At 40.2% G+C, this 22226-nt stretch overlaps 6 protein-coding genes and 1 non-coding gene across 11 annotated transcripts; 3 read left to right on the top strand and 4 right to left on the bottom strand.

The window, feature by feature from the left end:
• Positions 1-566: 566 nt before the first annotated feature.
• Positions 567-3008, bottom strand: LOC116919772 (SEC14-like protein 2). The gene is made up of 8 exons (XM_032925802.2): positions 2565-3008; positions 2163-2232; positions 2055-2098; positions 1642-1981; positions 1290-1570; positions 1082-1221; positions 857-1005; positions 567-795 (listed from the first exon to the last, which is right to left on the bottom strand). Exons 1-8 carry the CDS (start codon positions 2610-2612, stop codon positions 722-724), a joined length of 1146 nt encoding a protein of 381 aa, XP_032781693.2. The 5' UTR covers positions 2613-3008; the 3' UTR covers positions 567-721.
• Positions 3009-3332: 324 nt separating this feature from the next.
• On the bottom strand, positions 3333-6370 carry LOC116919495 (SEC14-like protein 2). Its single transcript, XM_045167385.1, has 8 exons — positions 5918-6370; positions 5258-5327; positions 5140-5183; positions 4729-5068; positions 4095-4375; positions 3893-4032; positions 3678-3826; positions 3333-3615 (listed from the first exon to the last, which is right to left on the bottom strand). The coding sequence occupies exons 1-8, from the start codon at positions 5963-5965 to the stop codon at positions 3470-3472; spliced, it is 1218 nt and encodes a 405-aa protein (XP_045023320.1). The 5' UTR covers positions 5966-6370; the 3' UTR covers positions 3333-3469.
• A 1456-nt stretch (positions 6371-7826) lies between these two features.
• LOC116919113 (nucleolar complex protein 4 homolog) lies at positions 7827-9898 on the top strand. The gene is made up of 8 exons (XM_032924995.2): positions 7827-8022; positions 8101-8415; positions 8482-8722; positions 8780-8971; positions 9034-9205; positions 9267-9430; positions 9502-9698; positions 9764-9898. The coding sequence occupies exons 1-8, from the start codon at positions 7882-7884 to the stop codon at positions 9881-9883; spliced, it is 1542 nt and encodes a 513-aa protein (XP_032780886.1). The 5' UTR covers positions 7827-7881; the 3' UTR covers positions 9884-9898.
• Positions 9899-10100: 202 nt separating this feature from the next.
• LOC116918955 (solute carrier family 15 member 4) lies at positions 10101-13391 on the top strand. 2 transcript variants are annotated; one of them, XM_032924779.2, is made up of 9 exons: positions 10101-11095; positions 11160-11784; positions 11845-12083; positions 12146-12220; positions 12308-12434; positions 12500-12581; positions 12640-12758; positions 12816-13066; positions 13130-13391. In XM_032924779.2, exons 1-8 carry the CDS (start codon positions 10910-10912, stop codon positions 13064-13066), a joined length of 1704 nt encoding a protein of 567 aa, XP_032780670.2. In that variant the 5' UTR covers positions 10101-10909; the 3' UTR covers positions 13130-13391. The 2 variants fall into 2 exon arrangements, with proteins under 2 accessions (XP_032780670.2, XP_032780660.2); XM_032924769.2 differs by having other exon boundaries at positions 10102-11095; positions 12816-13062.
• Trnai-uau lies at positions 10324-10414 on the bottom strand. Its single transcript is given in 2 exon segments — positions 10324-10359; positions 10377-10414. It is a non-coding gene; the product is annotated as a tRNA-Ile (tRNA).
• On the bottom strand, positions 13335-16491 carry LOC116918692 (sphingomyelin phosphodiesterase 4). Its single transcript, XM_032924431.2, has 11 exons — positions 16347-16491; positions 16144-16284; positions 15918-16076; positions 15752-15854; positions 15461-15683; positions 15165-15405; positions 14982-15103; positions 14614-14920; positions 14147-14548; positions 13837-14091; positions 13335-13776 (listed from the first exon to the last, which is right to left on the bottom strand). Exons 1-11 carry the CDS (start codon positions 16434-16436, stop codon positions 13411-13413), a joined length of 2409 nt encoding a protein of 802 aa, XP_032780322.1. The 5' UTR covers positions 16437-16491; the 3' UTR covers positions 13335-13410.
• LOC116918756 (twinkle protein, mitochondrial) lies at positions 16419-22165 on the top strand. Of its 4 annotated transcripts, XM_032924532.2 has the most exons (11): positions 18697-18843; positions 18915-19219; positions 19290-19444; positions 19514-19643; positions 19711-19917; positions 20000-20144; positions 20216-20335; positions 20416-20794; positions 20862-21056; positions 21580-21708; positions 21874-22165. In XM_032924532.2, exons 2-11 carry the CDS (start codon positions 19171-19173, stop codon positions 22066-22068), a joined length of 1704 nt encoding a protein of 567 aa, XP_032780423.2. In that variant the 5' UTR covers positions 18697-18843; positions 18915-19170; the 3' UTR covers positions 22069-22165. The 4 variants fall into 4 exon arrangements, with proteins under 4 accessions (XP_045023295.1, XP_032780406.2, XP_032780397.2 ...); XM_045167360.1 differs by lacking the exons at positions 18697-18843; positions 18915-19219 and adding an exon at positions 16419-16530; XM_032924515.2 differs by having other exon boundaries at positions 18650-19219; positions 19514-19640.
• Positions 22166-22226: the final 61 nt, after the last annotated feature.

The raw sequence follows: 22226 nt of genomic DNA, 5'->3' as shown, positions 1-22226 counted from the left end.
TTTATATCTAACCTTGTGCGCATTTTCTGCAAAAATGAAATTTTTAGGGGAACGGTACGAATAAATAAAAGGGCTTTTATGTCGTGTTTTTTGCCGAAATATATTTTCTTATTAAATCAAATTCTTTTTTCCAGTTGTCAGTATTATTTTGATGCAATTAGATATTTTACGCTTTAGGGGATACTACGTTATATGTTTCTCCACCTGCCACGGGGCTTTAGAGCATCATCCAAACCAGGATTTCTCGGCTGCAGATTTTAATCCGCCACTGTTATCCACCATGACACGCACTACAAAATTGCACGCATCATGTCATAAATTATGTGATTGTTGTGTTTTACCACTCACCCTTTAGCGTTTCGTTTAGCTATAAGCTTGGACGCAATTGGAATTCATGTTAGCCGTGGGACACGTTTGATACAATGGGAATGTATACGTCTGCCCGCTGCGCAATAAACTTTTTGTTCTTGTGATTCGGTTGTAAAACAGCTCAATACAATACAACGGTTACGTTATATGTTCGATGCCAAAGTAATATAATTCATAAAAACTTGGGCACAATCGAAAACAAAAAAGAATTTCGTTTATTGTACTTTATTGCATTAATTGTATCATCTTATGGTTATGTGGCACCCATCATCTACAGTTTTACTACGTAACCTCCAAAAATTCAATCGCTTTTCGTAGTTTAAACATACCGTTCACGTTAATTTCCTTCTTGTTATTCGATCGTAATCGAATACCAAATCTTCTTTGAGCGAAGGTAACTGAAGCTATTGTCAAACTCTACCACATCTACGCAAATCAAAACAAAATCAATGAAAATAAAAGAGAATAACTGACCTAGATCACTTACAGACACCGCTAATATCACAATCGATTTCTCCCTCCTCGGAAGCTACGTCACAATCGACTCGATCGTGAGGAACGATCGGGATCAATTCACTGCCCTGCTTCCTATACACGGCGAATGCGATGTCACTATCTTCAGAATGGAAATCCCATCTGGAAAAAAATTAAATTTTTTTAAAAAGAACCGAAACTCTCAAGTTCTACCCGAAACGAATAAAAGTGTGTGTACCTTAGAACAGTGTCAGCTTGATTGACTTGGAATTCCAATAATTCTTTGGCTCCCCTGGAGATTGACAATGGCTGCTTGTTCCTAGTGTCAGGTTTGCAGCTAAAGTAGTACGACTTTGGAATGACTCCACCCATGTTAACCTGCCCGAAAAAAAAGGGGGGAATTTAGTCAGAAGATTAAAGATAAAGAGTCTTAAAGTCAAATCAACTTTTGTAGTGCAGTAAGGATTTCCGTTGGGATCGGTCATTGTTCCTCCGTAGCAAACGGGCAACTCTTGCGGATCAATGTCTGCCAAAAGAGCTGCTTTCCATTGGGTGGAATCTTGATTGAAGATGAGTATCTTATTCCTAGTCTGCTCGTGCATAAAAGGTACCAACATGGAGAACAGTATGGAAAAAATCTTGGGTGCGTTGATAATGAATACACGCCGGAGAAATTCCGGATAGTTTGCCTCATACAATTGGATCAATTGAATAACCGTATCGATGACTTTACGCAAATCGAGAATGTCAAATTAATGTAATGTTTTTACATATTAAAAATATGTATATATATTATACCTGGCTTGTAGGTGATGTGATTCATGGAGAATCCTTCCAAGTCTAGGATGACAGTTGTTTGGGAGATGGCATCTGCCGATCGCTTGAATTTAACTGGATCATTTTTCACGACTGAGAAGTAGTTCTCCACTAAAGTAAGCACATGCATAACACAATCTTTTTTTTTGGCTGAAAGGAGGATGCCCTTGACATCCGTCAATCCGTATCGCATGACCATCAGATAGCTGTGAAACTTATCGACGCCAATGTGGCCAGCAGCAAAGTATTTGGTCAACACTTCCGGAGACTGGTAACACTCTCGCAAAGAGTCGATTTTATACTTGCGTCGCCAATTCATCGACTTTTCGTGAAAAAAACAAATTGATTGTTTTTGAAACGGGAAAATTAAATGTCTTCATCAATGTATCACTTACGTTACGTAGCATTTTTTCAGATTTTGCCAAATCAAAGTCACGAGCTGTAAGAACAAAATGAAACGTTAACTGCAATCGAATTGCTTACAAACGTCGTGTATACGTTACCGACGAGCCATCGTAGAAGGTACACATCGTCCGATTCGGGTAAATTGCAATCCCTGACCGCTTCGCGAAACTATAGGAATACAACGAAGAGTCAATGTACCGCGTACTCCAATTAAAGGATAATGCGATAAAAACAAAAATTGATTGGTCAAAATCTCTATAGACTCAACGGCTGCAATTGCCTTGGCAATTAACTTCTTTCCTCGTGCAGAAGATCGAATTAATCACAGCACCTGGGATCGGACCAATTATTACTTAGAAAGAAAAGGTCAACCGCAGTCAAATCGCTTTGGATTACGCTGAACAAAACGACAACACGGTAGCGTATGAAACAAAATTTTTCATCAACGAAAACACAGTTGAATGGTAATACCCCAGTAATACCTGTCCAAAGGTCAGTACCTGTTTTAAAATGTTTTTCTGGTCAACGCTAAGCTGCCGTAGATCCATGATGAAGAGGTTACTGAGATGCGATAGATGTTGTGCGCGAATTTGACCTTGTAGAGTTCGTTCTTTACTGAATTTTTTCGCAGTTTAAAGTCAACAAATGGATTGTTGTTCTCGCAAATGTCGTTAAGCTGTTGGGTTTCTGCAAACTGCAACGAGTTTCTTCAGCCGCACTTCACGACCCATGCCACAGAGCCAACGACAATAACACTAAACAACGCGCCTTCCCAGAAATTTTTGAAGGTCGAGCAAGATACGTAGTATCGTCTGATAATGACGGAAGACACGCACATTAGATTTGGATAAAACAAAATAGACGATAGCTAGCGAGCCAGTCAAAGCCAAACAGACGTGGCGCAGCACAACAGACTTTGACGGCAGTTTCTTTCATACTGAAGAGTCTGAATGCGGAGTAAAATTGCATAAACTTGTTAATTGAAAAAGAAAACAAAATTATGCGCTTGTCACAATCATGTCGATTTTCCAGATGGAGCCAAATCGGATATTCGATATTTTCACGGTCAAATGCATGCAAGATGTTTTTTTTTTTTTTTAAGAAAACAAAGTCCAAAGGAAATCGTCCGTTTAAAAACAAAACTTCTCTGATTGTTGCAATCGGATCCATGAAAGTGGTGACAACTACAGTTTCAATTTCCATATCCGACTAGTTGATTTTCACACAAAATTAAACGAAAAGAGTAACACGAGAAAACTTAACTATAATTTTGGCAAATAACAAACGATGATGTATTTGTCCAACGTTATACAAGGGAAAAAAAAATATAATATCTATTTCATTCATTTCTTTTTTCCAATTTTTATTATGTAGTCCATTATACCCAATTATTTTATTATGGAGATTATTGATTCGCTTGAATTTCCGCATCCAAGTAATCCAAATTGTTACCGTTTAAGCAGACCGGTTTGGACGAGTGATCAACGGTGATCGAATACCAAATCTTCTTCGAACGAAGGTAGCTGAAGCTATTGTCGAATTCCACGACATCTAAACAATAATAAAAACATAATTGCATGATAATCAAAGGAGATGATGAATAAACAACTTACAAACACCAGCGTAGTCGCAATAGATTTCGCCTTCTTCGGGAGACATGTGACAATCGACGCGATCGTGAGGAACGACGGGAATCATTTCATTGCCTTGCTTCCTGTACACGGCAAAAGCGATGTCACTCTCTTCCGAATGGAAATCCCATCTACGAAAAGTGAACAAGATAACGTAAATGATCTCATTTCAAAGGTTGACATCTTTTGAAAGTTACTTTAATACAGTTCCAGCGTTTTTAACTTGAAATTCCAAATGTTCTTTGGAACCGCTTGGGATAAATAAGCACTTCTTGTCGTTGGTGCTAGATTTTCCATTTAGATAGTAAGACTTGGGTACTTCACCTCCCATACTGACCTGTAATTTATTTTAAGGGCGTTAAGATTAAATAGACAGCACGTTTTTGAAAGGTTAGTTGCCTTTGTGATGCAGTTGGGATTGCCATCGGGATCAGTCATTGTTCCTCCGTAGCAAACAGGCAATTGGTCCGCGGCGATATCTTCCAGGAGGGCTGCCTTCCATTGTTTGGCATCATGGCTAAAAATTTGAATTTTGTGTCTGGTTTTCTCGTGCATAAAAGGTTTCAGCATAGAGAAAAGGACAGAGAAAATCTTGGGGGCATTGATAATGAAGACACGTCGTAGCAGTTCCGGGTAGTTTCCCTCGTACAGCTGAACCAGTTGAATGGCCGTGTCTAAGGCTACGCAAAAATTGATTAAAAAAATAAATAAAAATTAGTTTGTACCGATTGACCTACATACCCACAAAGGTGAGCTAATAGTCTAAAGTTAGAGGCATTGGCCCAGTTTGTGGTTTTTTTAGTGGACAATTCAACAATTGTTTATTTTTTGCTTGAAAAAAAAAAAACAGACAGTTGTACTGTTGCATTCTCACACATCTGGAACACGCTGGACGTGTCCAGCAGGCAAGTCATCTTACGGAGACTTTCTACCGGAATCAGCAGCAATACTGGATTCCGTTTCACCGCTAACGGTTCGTAACGTGTAATTATAGTTGGCCGAAATTCTAAGCTACTAGAACAAGAAGAGATACCTGGTTTGTACGTGATGTGGCGCATTGAAAAACCGGCCATGTCAAAGATAACCGTTGACTGGGCAATGGCATCGGGAGAACGCTTGAATTTTTTTGGATCATTCCGAACTCTTTGGAAGCTCCTCTCAACTATTTCAATCACGTACGTAAGGTAGTCTCTCTTCTTGGCTGAAAGTAGGATGCCCTTCAAATCCATCAATCCGTATCGAACGACCACCGTGTAGCTATTCAATTTATCCACACCAATGTAGCCGGCAGCAAAGTACTTGGTCAACACTTCCGGCATTTCGTAGTCCTGTAGAACGGCGTCGACTTTGTATTTGCGGCGCCATTCCATCGACTTTATTTTAAACAACAACAAATGTCAAAATTAAAAATCTATCAGATTTTTAAAAATATAATTCGACTTACATTCCGGAGCATCTTTTCAGCCTTGACCAAATCGAAATCGCGAGCTTTTTGGAGAAAAAATAAAACAGAAAAGTGGAAATAACTTGAACAAGTGAAAATAAAAACAAGGTGTTATTACCGACAAGCCATCGCAGTAGATAGACATCATCAGATTCTGGTAGTTTGCAATCTTGAACCGCCTCGCGAAACTGCATAGAATGACAAGAAAAGTCAGCATACACTCGAAACAGATTTCAAAACAAAAATCAACAAGGGCTGCTCTTAACCTGATTTAACTCAACAACAGGAATATTATGCAATAACCTGGGCAACTGGATTTTTATTTAGGCTAGAGCGTCATGATTGTGATTGTAAAACTTGATTCAGAAAGAAAGAGAAAAGCAAGGTAACGATTTATGGTTTTATAGGACACTGTAAAATCGATTGAGGTAATAAAGCAATCAGACGAACAAGTGAAAGTCTACATGTGGGTAAGAAAATAGGCATACGCTTAAATTTTCTGCAAATTTTATCATCCAAAAACAAAGCGGGTAGCAGGTGTTAGTTTCGGATACGAGGTCACGCCGTAATAATGTAAGCCTCGAGATTGGGGATGAGAACTTTCAGGAAACGGAATGCGGGTAACCGCCTTCAGCCTTTAAAATGCTTTGACCACATTTCTTCGATAAGTTATTTAATTAATAAAGTCTGTCGGTTTCATTTGATCATCTTTTGATGTGCCACAGGCAAAATGTCCCAGATATCACGAGAAAAGAATGAGAAAATAAGGCCAGCATACCTGTTTTAAGACAGTTTTCTGATCATTGTTGAGCTGGCCGAGATTCATCTCGTGAAAGTAGAACCACTATGACGGAAATCGTATCTAATATGCTTGATAACGGTGTTTTCCTCCGGCGCTTTCTGTGCGATTTTCAATCTTAAAACAACAATTTTATTCTTCTCGTTTGCAACTAATTTCCTTTTCTCAAAACTTTTTTACTCAGAGAATGCAATACAACTGCACTCGCAACTTCGATGCAATCAAATACTTGAAATCTAAGCAATCAGATCGAAAATAAATCTTTGAACACGACCACAGTTTTAAAAAATCGATCAGGGAGAGCACGAGGTAACACACACGTAAAATGATGGACTAAAAACAAGCACTAGAATCGTAGACGTCGAGAAAGAGCCAAAGAGGCAACACACTGGGACGGCTGTTTGTATCCTACTGAGGAGTCTGGAGGAAAAGTAACACACTTGTAGCCTGACCAGCAACAGGTACACCTGCACCGGGCACGCATGCAACTTACATTTGCCGGAGGGTGTGACGAAATTCTTGGATAATCCTTAAAGGAACCCGTGTTTTATATCTCAAAGACAAAACTATAGGGTGAGCATAGACGCATATGCTGCTGAAAATGGTGATTTCAACAAGTTCTATTACTTCTCAATTGACTAAGTTTTAAAATGTTAGATGATCGTTAAACAATTTAATGCAACACAAAAAGTCGAACGACAAACGCATTGGGGCCATATCCAACTCGTTTTTCTTCTTATATTTTTTCTTTGAGCGAAAGCTGTATGATGTAGAGTAGATCACTAGACCAATCCTGCTAACAATGAGCAAAAAGAAACGTTGCCAGAAAACAACACGCGAATAATTGAAAATGATAAATATTAAGTTACGTTGCCTGTGACAGATTTAAAGCTAAAGAAACATAACAGAAATTGTAATGGGCAAGTAGTTGTGGAAAATATTACCAGTACCAGCATCGAAATCTCGAAGACCCTTGGACAGCATGCAGAGAAGGATTCCGAGGGAGTGGCCATCAGAAGTTCCATTTCCGACCGAAGAACTCTGCATTTCTTTCAAATCTTTCAACCTAATAAACGGAAGTCACAAGGTTTTTAACACGTTTAGAATTAGCCGATAATAGAACTCTTTGTTTCTAAAGAATTTCCCCCGTTGTGTTTAGGCAAAACTTCGACCTCAAATTGTATGATGACTACCGTCCAATAAGCGACCAACATCTTGCTCCTTTTTCATCCTTCATCATGCAACTACCGTTTTGCCACGAATAGACCAAATCAAAACATTGGTTAAACTTTTCGTACAAGATTTAATATGTTGACTAGCCATGTTTTTGCTGGTCAATAACAAAATATCCCCAACATCAACTGTCTGTGTCATGCCACCTCTCCCAAATCATAGAGAATGGAAATCAAGTCTCTTGTGGTTTGGAGGAACCAATTGTGTTCCCTGTGGTAATTTTTGCAGATCATAGGAATCTGTGGCCAGGTAACAGTCAAGCTCGTAAAAGTCTCAAAACCATGCTAAAATGAGAGATCAGACACCAGCAAAAAATGTTTTATGGGTGCCTTTTGCTTTCAAATAATGTAGCAGTGTAGCTACTTGCTGGCGTCCCACCGATGCTTGGTTACAATCCACTGGCTGAACTAAATTTCGCCAATTACCATACCAAACGCAGCTCTAGCTAACGCTAACAGGATTTCGCATTTGTTTTCAGCAGGGCATTGTTTTATTTTACTTAGTTTTAAGCGCAAATTTGCACATTGTTAGCCTGTGGCTTTGTGCCTTCTCTCCGAGTCTGGACTGGACTCGGCTTGCCGCTTTGCCGGATATGCGTGCGTTGCCGCCTTGCCGGACTGCCGCCTGCCGGTTGCCATCTTGCCAACTTTTCAAGTGTCGTGCGTAAGTGCCAGAATTTCAAAACAGTTGGCAACGGCACATCTAAAAAAATGGCGGCCTCGTCAACAAAACGTGAAAAATCCAAACAAAATCAACGTGAAATATTTGAAACCATCAAATTCCAAACTAAAGAAATTATTCAAAGTCGAAAAAACATCAACTACATCATTGACATTCAATCAAATCTAGAGGTATTTAGCTAAGACGAATTTAGTACCACGTGATCAAAATGCGCCTCATCCATAGCATTCCACGTTTTGTTTGTTTAGAGTGAAGAGAGTGCTGTCGTCAAAGCCAGTGTTAAAGCTCTTGATAAAATATTTTGTCATTTGACTTCAAATGGCTCGCTGTCTGAGCAAGGGCCCCCATTGGAAACAGAGGCAGACAAGACAGTCCGAGAATGGAGCAGAGAGCGGTATCAAGAATTCCAAGATCATGCTTTGAAACTTATTGCAGCAGAGCAAATAAGTCTTCAAGAACAAGCACTTCTTACTCTCATGCACCTTCTGCAAGCTGAAGGTCAGCATCCTCTTCAAAAGCTACCTGAAGGGAAGGAACATATGTTTCCACTTGACTTATTAGAGGTTTGTTTATTGAAATATAATTCATTTTTGCTGACCAAATCACCAAATCCTATTGTAAAAATGCAGAAACTAATGGTTCACATGCTGAGCCTTGAAAGAGAAGCTGCCCCAGTGATTACACGTTTCCAAGAATTCATGGAATATGAGGATGTTTTGTTCCATCTTCTTCGTGTGCTAGGAAAAATTCTAAAAGCACAAAACAATGTTGATGAAAAATTTCTCAAAAATCTTATTCATATCCTTGAACATATCACATTGCATAATTCACCCCTAAAGGAAGAAGAGAAAACTAAACTTTTTTGTTCTAGTAAGACTATATACCAATTGCTTCTATTGTATTGCAACCAAACTTTCTTGTTTATAGATAAAAAACACTTCAAGTGGAATTATGGACAAGCTAAAAAATACTTCAGTACCATTTGGCAACAATTACTAAGGCATCCTCTGACTCCCAGTCTCTACAAAAGAGTACTTGTTATTCTGCCTGATAAGGTTCTTCCTCATTTAGAGAAGCCCTTGTTACTCACAGACTTCCTTATGGAATCCTATCGAATTGGTAAAGAAAGACCTCAGCATTTCAACGTCAAGTTTTAGAATAATATTTTTATCGATTAATAGGCGGAGCTGTAAGCATCCTTGCTCTTCATGGAGTTTTCCTGCTAATGCAAAACTACAATTTGGAATACCCTGACTTCTACACAAAATTGTATGCCTTGTTAGAACCTGGCGTACTTTTCGTTAAATACCGCGCCCGCTTTTTTTATCTTTTGGATCTGTTTATGACCTCAACGTATGCTTTTCTTTTTTTCAGGGATCCTTTTCATTTCACTAATTTTAATTCGTTTGATCAGACATATTCCAGAATATATTGCCGCCGCCTTTGCAAAGCGCCTCTCTCGGTTGGCTCTCATTGCTCCGGCGAACGTCGTAATCTTGCTTCTGCATTTCGTAGGCAACTTGATGATTAGACATCGTGGACTGTCACGGTTGATGCATCATCCGGAGGATCAAAATGGTATCTTTTCTTTTTCCGCTGCAGTGTGTACCAACAATGTAAATGTCACTGACATTTCTGGATAATTTTAGATGTTACTGATGACCCGTACGTGATGAACGAGAATGATCTAACTGCTTGCAAAGCAACGGATAGTTCTCTGTGGGAAATCAAAACGTTGCAGTCACATGTTTTACCGGAGATAGCCAATACGGCCAAATTTATTGAAAGAGATTTGCCAAAGCTTGAATGGGATGTAAAGCAAGATCTAGAAACCACTTTGGAAGATGTGAGTCTTTTTAACAATTCTTGTTTTTTTTCTCGGTGTTTTATATAATTTCTCTTTGGTTACAGTTACTCGAGAAAGAGTTGAAACGTAAAATCCCGACTGACGATATACCGATCAACTTCGAAAAGCCAACCAAATTTGCTTGTGTAAAGCATGAAAAACTATCTGTTTACTTTGAATTGTGACTTTTCTCTTACATTTAAAATAAACCCTTGCAACAAATACTGCCTTATCATAAACGAGAATTTTGAAACAAGAAAGTCCACAACATATCGGTCTTCTCCTTGCAAATTTTTTGGAATACTTCTGTAGAGCAACAACAGGTTTTGCCTGACCTATTTCTGCCCCTTCCCTTTCCCTTACAAACCAAATTAGTATAGTCTGAAAGTAGTCGAAGCGGGGGCACGAACATTTACGTGTGAATCAAGCTCATTGTATTTTTTCGTACGTAACGCTACTAATTGGCTAACTGTACCGAGTGTGAACGAGTCGTTTAGTAAGTTCAAGATTGTAGTCATTTGGACATTAGAGCTCAAAAATAACCAGTCAACAGGAAGAATCATGTGAACTTTAGAGAAGCTGTCCACAGCTGGTGGTTGTTGGTGAAAATGTTATTTAAAAAGTTTGCCCTAGGTGAGGCTCGAACTCACAACCACGGCATAGCATAGAGTACTGTCATATAAGTACCGTGCGCTAACCAATTGCGCCACTAGGGCCTGGGAATCTTCGGCAAGTTGATCTACAGTACCATGAGATTTGGGGAAGATTCACGATTTGACTTTGAACTAAACTGTGCAGTAAAACTGACCTATTAACTAAAGATGGGTTGATAATGAATTCCCACTACTTCTATTGAACGATATTTGCCATACATGCTGAATTGCACCCCTGACGTAGATATGAAATGTCACAAAATAGAAAGTACACCATACAGAGATAATAATTGCTTTAGGTCTCTTTGACATAGGTATTAATGACACTGCTATTGTCTTTGTTGAGCCAACCTGTTAGGCAAATTAAATAAATAAAACAGCAGCCGAGGCATTTACTTCTCAAATTCTGGACTTCTGGTCTGTCATGTCACGGTTTGTGTCGTCTGCAAGGACTGTCTACGTGTTTGTTTATATTGTATTATTGGCAACCGGTCGAGAAGGATTCGCGAGCGGGTTCCAAATGGATGATTGTCACATTCTCGTGATAAATTAAAGATTATGGAAGGCGAAGTGCGACCGCTTCTTTTGGATTCACAATGCAGCCCAATGTTCATTCTTCCATGGGATCCTTTACGCGCAAAAAAAAGTGGTATTATGATTCTCGTGTCCGTCACATTGGAGAGGTTGGCATATTTTGCAGTTGTTATGAATTTATTTCTTTATCTCAACAAAGGTCAACCTGAGGTATGTATATTAGGATTTGCACAGTTTCATCCGATGAATTAAGAAACAATAATTATCTTTGCAGATTCAATCATGGGAACCTATTGAAGCTCTAACTGCAGTATATGTTATTCATGGTGTTTCTTGTATTTGTTCTCCCATTGGTGGCTGGTTATCAGACTCATTCATTGGGCGATACTGGGCAGTCATTTTAGGTTCTTTAGTTTACATAACAGGCTATACTTTTTTGACAGCCCTTTCTGTTAATGGGTTAACATCAATGGGCTGTGACTGGAAGACTGAAAATGATAGCCTTATTAGCAATACCAACTTTCATTGGCTAATTTTGGGCAAAGAATCCCATCCTTGTTCTGCCCATGTTTATGTCACCCTGGTTTTGATTGGTTTCGGAATAGGTTTCTTAAGAGCTAATGTTCCACCTTTTGGGGCAGAACAAGTCAGAGCTGGAGGTGACCATGCTGTCAGACAATTTTTTAATGCATATTACTGGTGTGTTAATGTTGGTGGATTCATTGGAATTGGTGTGTTGGCATACGTGGAACAAAATGTGGAAAATGGGTTTTTCATCTCATATCTCGTGGCAACTACTGCCTTGTGTGCATCTCTCGTAATTTTCTGTGCCGGGAAAGGTTTCTATATTGTGCATAGACCGGGGAACGCGGTGGTTATCAATTGCTTTCGAATAGTTGGTACATATACATGTTCGTTCGAAATTGGAATGTATTGATAAACTCTATATTTTGTGTTAGGTGAAGGATTGTACAATACGTGCAAGAAACAAGACAGTGTTCAAGGTTCTCCTATGTTTCGACGGCAATCCCACCAGCCAGTCTCCCTTGTTGCGCTTAAGGGCTCGTGTTGGATCGATCGGGCAAAAATTTCTCATGGGGGTTCTTTCCACGACACCACGGTAGAAGATGTGAAGTCGTTTTCCAAAACTCTGGTCTTCATTTTTGTGCTACTGCCTTACTGGTTAGTCTATTTCCAGGTAATTTGCATTTGGAACAAACAAAATGGTGAAATATTAACTCATTTATTTCTATACCGCAGATGTCCACCAGTTTTCAAGCCCAAGGCCTTCATATGAATCTTCACCTTAACAGAAGTAGCGCGACTGACTTTCAGGTAACGCAGGATGCAAAAAAAACATAAATACCAAATACTGAAATGCTTTAAACCATATCATGATATGGTGCATTTGCTGATAAGCAGATTCCTGCAGCTTGGTTAACCCTGTGCGACGATGCATTTGTCATATTGCTGATTCCTATTTTAAACCTGGTCGTCTACCCGTTCCTGGACAAGAAAAATATAACAACGGTTCCCTTATGTCGTATAGGTATTATTCTGTTGCTGCACATTTGTTGTGTTTTGAAGTTTTTGATTTCCTTTATCCTGGAGTAGTTGTAGGAATGATTATAAGCTTGATCGCCGTCATTGTGGCTGCTCTTGTTGAACATCTTCGCTTGGAAGACTGGAGACAAGGGTAAAATGCGAACGTTATATTTTATGAACCGAACATTTATATACTCCCCTTGGCATAGGAATTCTATCAACCAAATTATAAGTAATACCAACTACAACGCAAGTGCCATGTCCATCTTGTATCAGATACCTCAATATTGTTTGATCGGAACGGCTGAAGTTTTTGCCGGAGTTGCAGGTTAGTTCTCATGTCAGGTTAGTTCTCATGTTCGAATACTAATCTATGTTGGAATAGGACTGGAATATGCCTATACAACAGCTCCACGTACTTTCCAGGGCATCGTACTCGGTCTCTATTCAGCAATAGAGGGTCTGGGATCCTTTCTTGGCATTCTACTTGTTCACATAACTCGTTCTTTGCAGCTAGGCTGGATTGAAAGTGAAGTTCGCTTTAATCAAGGTCATTTGGATTACTTCTTTTACCTCCTTGCAGTCATTCAGTCAATTGTTGTCGTCGTGTCCGGACTAGTAATGTGTTTAAGGTAGGTGCGTTTCTGGTATTTGTGGTTTTAAAAATGTGAACCGGTTAGACAAACCAATTTTTTTTAGGTGGGAACCGCCTCGACGAAATGTACACGTGGAAGAAACTCTTGTCGCAAGTGCGTTGCATAGCGAATATTACCAATCTATTGAAACCCAACCCGTCCCAGAATCGCCAGTGACCTAAATGTCAATAATTGTTATGCATTTTGGACGTTTTTCCTCGTTTTCGTTATTGTTACTACTTTAAGCGCAACTATAACATGAACTCACGTACTCTCCTTTAATTGTAATTTGCCATATAGGGAAGAAAAAGGATTTGTGATTTAAATTGTTACATGGGATTTTTTTCAGTAGTGATCTGCGTCAGTATCCGCGACATCGATACAAATACGGCCCCCGGATTCTCGCCAAGTTTCATAGGAAGCCCGAACAAAGATTACAGCGCATGCACAGGATACCACCAATAGACATAGAATTTCTGGTGCAAATCCAAAGGTATACGACAAAACCAAAATGCCCAGCGTGTAACCAACCACCTGCTGGCTCGCTAACTTACGGAGACAGAGACGGGGGCCCAGCCGTTTCTGGATTACTTTTGGGGTACCGTATTTCTTAATAACTTCCTGGTACGTAGCCGGAGGTGTCAATAGCTGCCGAACTACTCGCCCAAGAAAATCGTGTCGCTCGTATGACTGTTCCAATTCTGGTCCAAACTAGTAGAAAGTCGGGGATAATTGCAAACTCTCTTTTAGTTTTTTCTTTGAAAATAGTACCTTGTCATTGATGTTGCTACAAATTTGATGAAACGTGCGGACTAGGAATGCTATTTCGTAGCTGCGTATGGGTTGCGTGTCAGGATTACCACGGTATGTCAAATCATATCGCTTTTGCGGACTAAGTGGAGATGCTAACAGCGACCCCTCTGAGGTCGAATTTTGCCATCCACGAACGGGAGTCCGGAAGATGGATGGACTTCCGTATGTCGTTTGAAGTACAGAATCCGGTTCAGGTTCGGAAGGAATTTCCACCTAAAGGTGAAATGTATATTGGAGGATTCGGTCAAGAGATCTCTAAACGACTTACTTCAAACAAGGCGGCAAGCTGTGAGGATGACTGTTCCAAGTGATTCAAAGCCTTTTTTAGATCTTCTCCATTTTCATCGGAGTCGGAGGACCCAGAAAGCATGAACCAATCAGATAACCAAGATAGGATGCTTCGTTTTTTTCCAAGCTTTTCGGGTTGAATTGATTTCCTTAAATTTGACTTCACTCGCGCCGAGCACGCCAATATCGTACGAATCTGTAGTGTGGTTTCTTGTCCAAAGAGAGGGACATAATTGAAAGACGGATTCTCCAAGTCATTAATATACTGGCGGACATTCACAGCGATATGGGGACTAATGCCACTTTTAAACGGTGAAAGGCTATCGCTCAATGACCGCTCTACAATAGAAATCATTTCTTTAAGATTCCGCTGAGAATAAACCTGCATTCGACACAAGCGAGAGTCATTAAATTAGGCCGTAAGGAATTCAATCTTAAGCGTATTACTTTTGAAATTCTGTAAAGCATCAATGAATTCTTTGGAGACGAAAGTTCCACCCGTAGAAATCTCAGTATGATTTTTTGTAGGAAAAGTGTATAAAAGAGAAGATTTTCAGCAACGAAATTTTGCCATTTCCAGTCGACCACTTTATCCCCGTCATTTCCTTTTTGTGTACTGGAAACATATCGCCACGGCTGAATATAGCTCAACCATGTTTCGAGAAAGAGGCGGAAAGACGCGTCCAGTGGCCAGTGTTCAAGCGTATGGCGTAAGAAAACGTAAAGCTTTTTCTGGAAATAAGTCCACACCGTACTGTAAAGAAACAACATTCAGAATAGCCAAGACAACCAAAGGATGAGAGTATTAAGCTTACCGCTTCAGTTCATCCATTCCGGATATGATGTTGGGCCCGACACTATTAGCAAAATAATGGAGATGCTTTACCAGCACTCTTACGGCTCTTAAGTGATCCAAGCTAGGAAGAAAGACGACTGCCTGAAAAGATTTTTAGCTGAAATAGAACTGATTTACACAACCAACCAGCTGATTTTCAAACCTGGAGGACATTGATTTGAGTTCGTGGAGGGCTTCCAGCTTGCAAGTTGGAATTTTCCTTTGAAGTTACGTGGCTTAACCATAATTCGTTGATCGCTTGCAGTATCATCATGGTTCGCCATGCGTCGTGATGAGACGTTCTTTCGGCTGCCAGCGAACTCGTCCCTGCTCCACTACTGCTCGGTGTGAGTGAGGATTTTTTGAGCAATGAAGGAGTCATTTGTCGCGTGGAGGTTTCGTATCTATGTAGGCTTCAATAAATCAAAATATTTCGGGTTTTACTCGATGATCGGCTACCGGGATTTTGGTGGAGTAGCATAGCCCGTAGATCCATACGACATCTGAGATGGCACTGGAATCATTTCTGGGTCACATCCATTGCAAGGTAAAAAGTATTGCAAGTAGTCTTCAAGTATTGTAAAGTAAACAGAATCACTTCCACATGAGTTTGTGGCATATTTCTGAAGATTTGGATTGACGAGGTAGTATAGAAAATTCATTATATAGTATTCAAATGCGTCTATAATAAGGGAAAGGCTGGTTTAATAATTTAAAAAAACATATGACAGAAACAAGTTTGTTTTATACTTAGAACCAGGGAAGATGGAACTCTCACGTGGGGATGATACTGTAGTTTTCCTACATAGAAAGAGGGCACCACACCTTCTTCAAGCAGATGTCTTATTGCAGCCTAGATAAAGCACAGTGTTTAACCAGAGCACAAAAATGATCTAAAATTTATATTATTTTGTACAGGTATGTAGCTCAGTGGAAACTCATATTTTATGGTGCTATCTCCTAGTAACTTGTAGCAAAGATGTACAACAGGTCCTCTGGGAGAAAGTAAATGAGCCACCATGTCAAAATCACGAGGGTTGTTGGCTTTTGTCAAGGTTCTCAAACTCCATCCTGACTGGGGAATGATAAGATCATCCATTTAAAATGCAGTTAGAATACGATTGCAAAGTACGATTGTCTACCTGAGCGTGTAGTTCAAAGAGGGTGTCGGTTAACAATGGCAATACGCTTTGCAATTCCTTGACACCGTATTCTTCAACAATTCTGCCTACTTCTTCGCACCAGTGATAGACCGTTGTTTTCGCTGCATTTTCTAGCCTAACCTGAGAAAGAATTGTTGGTTTAAGATATTACTCTCATATTTTATCTTTATAAAACGTTATACTATTGCAGGCAATTGCAGAGACATTTTCATGTTTGAACTGCCAGAGACGAATAGCAGACGACTGCCAAGGGAAAGCTCGCGTGCCAGCATGCGAGCAAGTATTTTAACATTCAAATTCAGTTCCTCGGTCTAGAAAAAATGAACACCTGATTATTCGATTCCAACAACACATTTGAGATTGAAGGTAATTCTTGCTAAACATCTTCCGACAACCATAACACTAGAAGTCAAATTTAGGTAAGCATGATCATCTTTATCTGTCGCTTTTATCATCATTTCCATTTGTATTTACCTTAAGTTCTATCAAAGGAAACCCTAGCATTGCCTGATCATTACCTTTTCTGAAATTGACCTGACAAACATGATAGTGTTACAGCAGTAAAATAGGAAAACCTTTTTTTTTAAATATTAGTTAAATTAAATCCAACCAAAAAAGAACGATTCTGACATGTGACGATTTTTTTAAACTGTAAGCCTAATGGTAACCGACTGATGGGCATTACGTCGAGGGACATTCCTTAGTGTCTGATGGTTAGAAGATTTTTGGACAGAACCACCAAAGAAAGATCTCCGATAACTAAGAGCTACACAGTTGGGCTTTGGGTGCACATTAATTTATAGTTTCCCCTTTTGGTTTCTACAGTAGAAGCAGACATTTTCGTTCGTCAACGTTTCAAAACGAAAATTCCTAATTAATTGTTTTCGTTCCGTTTCGTTAAGTTGCAAAATATGTTCGATTTTGTACGGTGGCAAGGGTAGACAGAAGTCTTTTCTCTCTTAATTTCTTTTCCTAATGTAATTCCGCAGTGAAAGGCGAAAAATATTCTATGGTTTGTCACGTACGCGTTTGCATACAAAATATCTCTTCTCTATGTAGAGAGCCCGTGTAGGATGCAATTTCGGTCATAGCCTAGACTTTTATGCCATTTTCGTCCATCACGTGACGATGGGCCGAGGAAACGTGATCACGAGATCACGTGCAAGTTAAAAGAATAGCATGTTAGCATAAATCTTAGCCGGCCAACGTACCTTATTAGATGTAACGTAATACACAAATGGACGGCGTAGTTTGGCTCACTGCCGGACGACCGGAGAAGTGACATCCAATCTGATATTATGCAATACTGCATACCATTGGCTCCTGTATCTATTAGGTACATTATACTGTTTACTGAAAGTTGGTTATAACAGAGTTTGCATACAAGTTAAACTTTCTCTCATTGCACAATAATCTGATTGTTACCGAATAGACTAGCCTTTCCTGGTTGGAATCTCCCTCCTTCTTTCCCGACCAAACCAAAAAAGGGCAACGTGTCATCCACCGCGTCCGGGAAAAACGTAAAGAATTGCGTACACGTGAGGTTTCATCTGCAATAGGTGGGAAGATGCAGTTGCTGGGGTCGTCCTGTTTACCGAATCGGCTAAAAAAGAAAATCAATGCCGACGTTGACGGCCATTTCGAATATTTCATCACCTTTTATAGGTGGCATCGTGTTGGCACAAAGAATCAGACACGTGCGGCACGTGTTCCAAACTAACCTTATAAAACTTTGTAACCTAGCTATCTTTTGGAATTCATCCCCATTTGATGGTTGGACAGAAAAGGAAAGGGCACAGAAAAAGAAAACAATCCCGAAATGTCCACGTTTGAATAAAATAACTGTTTTTACAAGAACTTTGACGCTACTAGAAAAAGTACTGTAGCTCGATTTGCAACTTGCAGTCAGTAGTTCTTTTTTTTCCGGTAGGTTAGGTTTTAAGTTTGACATGATGGCATATTGCACTAGGACGTTTGACTTCAATTTTGTGTTCGTATTGATCATTTGATTATCATCAAACAGAGCTGTAAATCGTGTCATTCATCACATGACTCCAGAATATGTTTTAAAGAAAGATTACCTTTTTCTGGAAACCTTTTTCTTTGATGACTAATTCCGATCGCCGAAATCCACGAACTGCCACATATATTTTTTTTTTTATGTTGCCTTTCTGAGGGTGACGGATCTGCTAATGGGAAAGATCATCCGCTGATCGATTTACACGTCCCGAATAACCTTTTTTTTTTGCAAAGGTGAATAGGGCAACACTTTGGCCAGCATTTCAACAAGCAATAATTGAAAATAACTCCAAAAGAATTCAAAATAAAAAAATTATGATTGCTTATCTAAAAGTTACTGCTCGGAATTGCGTATTTTTTCGGTAGTTCATTTGGTTTCATTTCCCAAACACGGTGAAGTAAGTTAAGTAATCAAAATTCCAGACTTTTTGTGAGTGTCGCAACTCTGGTAGCAGACTATATTTTCTCATCTTTCGTTATTCAAAACGTAGACGCTTAATGCACGCAAACGTGTTTATATTTTCTTAAACCCGGCGTCCTAGAATGAACGCTGTGTGTAAAGCTCATTTTCAGTCATTGAGCTATTCACGGAAGTTGGTGGTTAATCGGATGAAACGTGAACCTACCAGATTTGGTAGAATCTTGAGCTTTAATAACCAAGTATTATTATTGCCTTCTAGTCATACGTCATTCTCGAAATTAATTGTACCAAGTTCCGCCACCACTCACAGCCTTCATGTATTAGCTGATGAAGATCGATACGATATTTCATCCACTGAAATTCGAAGAGTTATTAAATCTCATTTTGGTGGTTACCAAGAAGGATTCACTTGTGTGACTGTCAACTGCCCATCATGCAACACACTGTCATCCACCAACAAAGAGGCCAGCAATGACCTTGGCAAATTGCACATCAATTTGAGAACAGGCTATTCTTTCTGCACACGTTGCTTTCTGTCTGGACCTTGGTCTAGTTTAGCATCATACATGAAAGCCCTAGGTGCATCTAAACTAAAATCTGAGAAGACAAAAATATGTAAAGGAACTGACATCAAATCATTTGATAGCGCTGACTGTGTATGACTCCCTTATTCCTTATCTTTCAGGTCCACCTGGCATCACCCAACACCTGTCACAGTACACTCCCACAGCCAGTACGGCAGAGGCAAATGAAATGAGACAGCTTTGGAATTCAGCACAACCAATCCACTCCTTGTCAGAAGAGACCCTGGTTCCATTTCTAGACAAATTACGTCTCGGGGTCGGTCGACGAACTCACCAACGCAATAATTGGCTACTAACTTAGGTAAATTTTTGGTTGTGTTTGCAGGACCTATCGATGGACACGCTGGAGAAAGTGGGTGCCAAAATCAACCTTAATCTCGAACAGCTCATTCTTCCATGTCTGACGACCAAAGACGCCCCATTTCATAGCATAAAGATAATCACGCCTAATCGTAGTACGTTATCCTTCTCGCAAATGGATCGGGCATGTCACTCACGGCACGTTTTCCTCGATCATTGCAGATCAATCAGATACGATTGAACCTGATTCCGGTCCGGAGTTGGACGAATACTACAGGGTAGAAGAGAAAAACATCCCTAAACAACATCCTTGGTTGCTGGGTTACCACCTGGCTAAGAATAAAGATGAAGTTATTGTGACCGCGACGGCCGCTGATACGCTGACCGCTTTGGACTGTTTGGCCGTCCCGGCCGTTTGCCTGCCTTCTGGTAATAGCGCCACTAGATGGCATTCGCAATCTAAATTTTTATTTTATTTTATTTTTTTGCTTTTCTTTCATTGGGTCATTAGGGATATCCAATTTACCGCTAGCAACGATGGCTTTTCTGGAATCCTTCCGTAAAATTACGCTTTGGCTAGGTCACGGGGTACAAGGGGCTGACTGTGCCCGAGCCTTTGCCAGGAAGCTCGGCGAAAAACGTTGCCGCTTGATCAGGTCCCAGTTTTCATGAATGATTTAAAAGAACGAGATTTTATTGGAAATGCCCTGGATTTGCATCTATACAGATCGTCAGAAGAGACACCATCGGCTCTCCAATGTCGGATGAAAGGGAAAAATGTGGCGCAGGTTCTCAAAACAGCCTTACCCATGACGCACAAAGCGGTGACGACCTTCTCCAGTTTAAGGTTGCCCACTTGAATTAGCCCAAATTTCGATTTTTTTGTTTTCAAGAAAGAGGTGAACCAATTGATTTGTAACCTTTTAGGAAAGACGTCTATGCTGAGATCACGCAGAGCAGCACAGTGGCCGGAGTACGTTGGCGTCGTTTTCCCGTTCTTTCCGACCTGCTGAAGGGCCACCGTCGCGGCGAATTGACGGTGTTCACTGGGCCGACGGGCGCTGGCAAAACGACGTTCCTCAGCGAGTACTCGCTCGATTTGTGCATGCAGGACGTGCGCACCCTGTGGGGCAGTTTTGAAATCCGCAACGTCCGGCTGGCAAAAATGATGTTGCAACAGTTTTCCGGTTTGATGTTGGAAAGCGAAACTCGCGAAATGTTCAACGTCGTGGCCGACGAATTTGAAAAATTGCCAATGTATTTCCTGGCATTCCACGGCCAGCAGGATGTCACGTCTGTCTTGGAGGTAAACAACGAACAGCACCAAATCAACAAAAAACGGAAAACGATTGATTGATCATTGAATTTTGCAGGCCATGTCGTACGCCGTGTACGTGCACGACATTTCGCACATCGTCATCGACAACCTGCAGTTTATGATGGGCACAAGTTCCAGCGAACATTCGTCGATGGACCGCTACTACAGGCAGGACCAAATCATCGGCTCGTTTCGCCGCTTCGCCACAGACAACAACGTCCACGTCACTCTAGTCATCCATCCGAGAAAGGTTTTCCTTTATTATTTTCGAGTTTGTTTGGCTTTTTTCTCCGTTGCATGACTGGCCTGTTTCCTCCCTTTTTCTTTTTTGTTTTTTGTTTTTGTGTGTGTGTGTGTGTGTGGATAAAATGAAAACAATACCGCTTCCTTTTCGAGAAGAGAGAGAGAAGAAAAGATAAGATAAAAAGGAGAAGAAGGGAGGAAAAAAAAGAATTACAACAAAAGAAATAGGACGAGATAGACACCACATTAACATCGACCACTCTTTGGTGCTCTGCCGACCAACCGACCAGTTTTCTCTTTTTGGGATCACTCACCTGATGTGGCGATGACGTGATTGTTGTCTTGTGCCACCTATCGCCCCCCTTTTTTTTTTTTTCCTATCTCTTTATTGTATTTTGGTTTTTGTTTTTTTAACGGAAAAACGGAAGAGTTTTGGATCGTGAGTTGAAATGAGTATAACAACGTTTTAATTTTGTTTTCCCTCTTTTTTATTGATTTCTTTTTGGGTTTCCACGTCGACCTAACATCAGGAAGCGATGGACGAACTGTCGGCCAGTTCCATCTTTGGTGGAGCGAAAGCCTCGCAGGAGGCGGACAACGTATTGATATTGCAGGATAAGCGAACGAACGATCCCACCTGTCGCCGTAAATACCTCGAGGTAAAAACTATTCATTTATTCAATTGATTTTGATTTGATTTTTGAGCGGCAAAAAAATAAGAAATGTAACGGATTCATTTTTTTTTTTTTTTTCATTTTGGGACTTGGGATTTGAAAATATCCTCTGAACTTGCCCCTCTTGTTCATTCCCCTTTGCTCGGACAGGTAGCCAAGAATCGGTACGCCGGAGATCTGGGAGTAATGCCGTTAGAATTCCACAAAGAGTCGCTGAGTTTCGCCCCGCGCAATAAGAGAACCGCATCCACCAAAGTGGCAGCAGCAGCCGCCGCCAACAACAACAACAAAGTCAACCAATTTACCTCATCATCCTTGCAGTCCGGACGAGGTCGAGCGCAGTAGTTGACCACTCCATTTAGACGACTGACTACTAATAAAACTCGTTTTGTACAGTATTATTATTATAATTTTTTTTTTTAAATATATACATTGAAAAGAATCATTTCATCTTTATAATAATTCATTTTCTTTTTTTTAAAGATTAGACGCGTTGGTGACTG

Source organism: Daphnia magna, linkage group LG1, assembly GCF_020631705.1.
Source record: "Daphnia magna isolate NIES linkage group LG1, ASM2063170v1.1, whole genome shotgun sequence".
In the NCBI taxonomy this organism is placed as follows: Eukaryota; Metazoa; Arthropoda; class Branchiopoda; order Diplostraca; family Daphniidae; genus Daphnia; species Daphnia magna.
The sequence above is the reverse complement of the archived record's forward strand: the minus strand, read 5'-3'. Positions and strand labels throughout refer to the sequence as shown.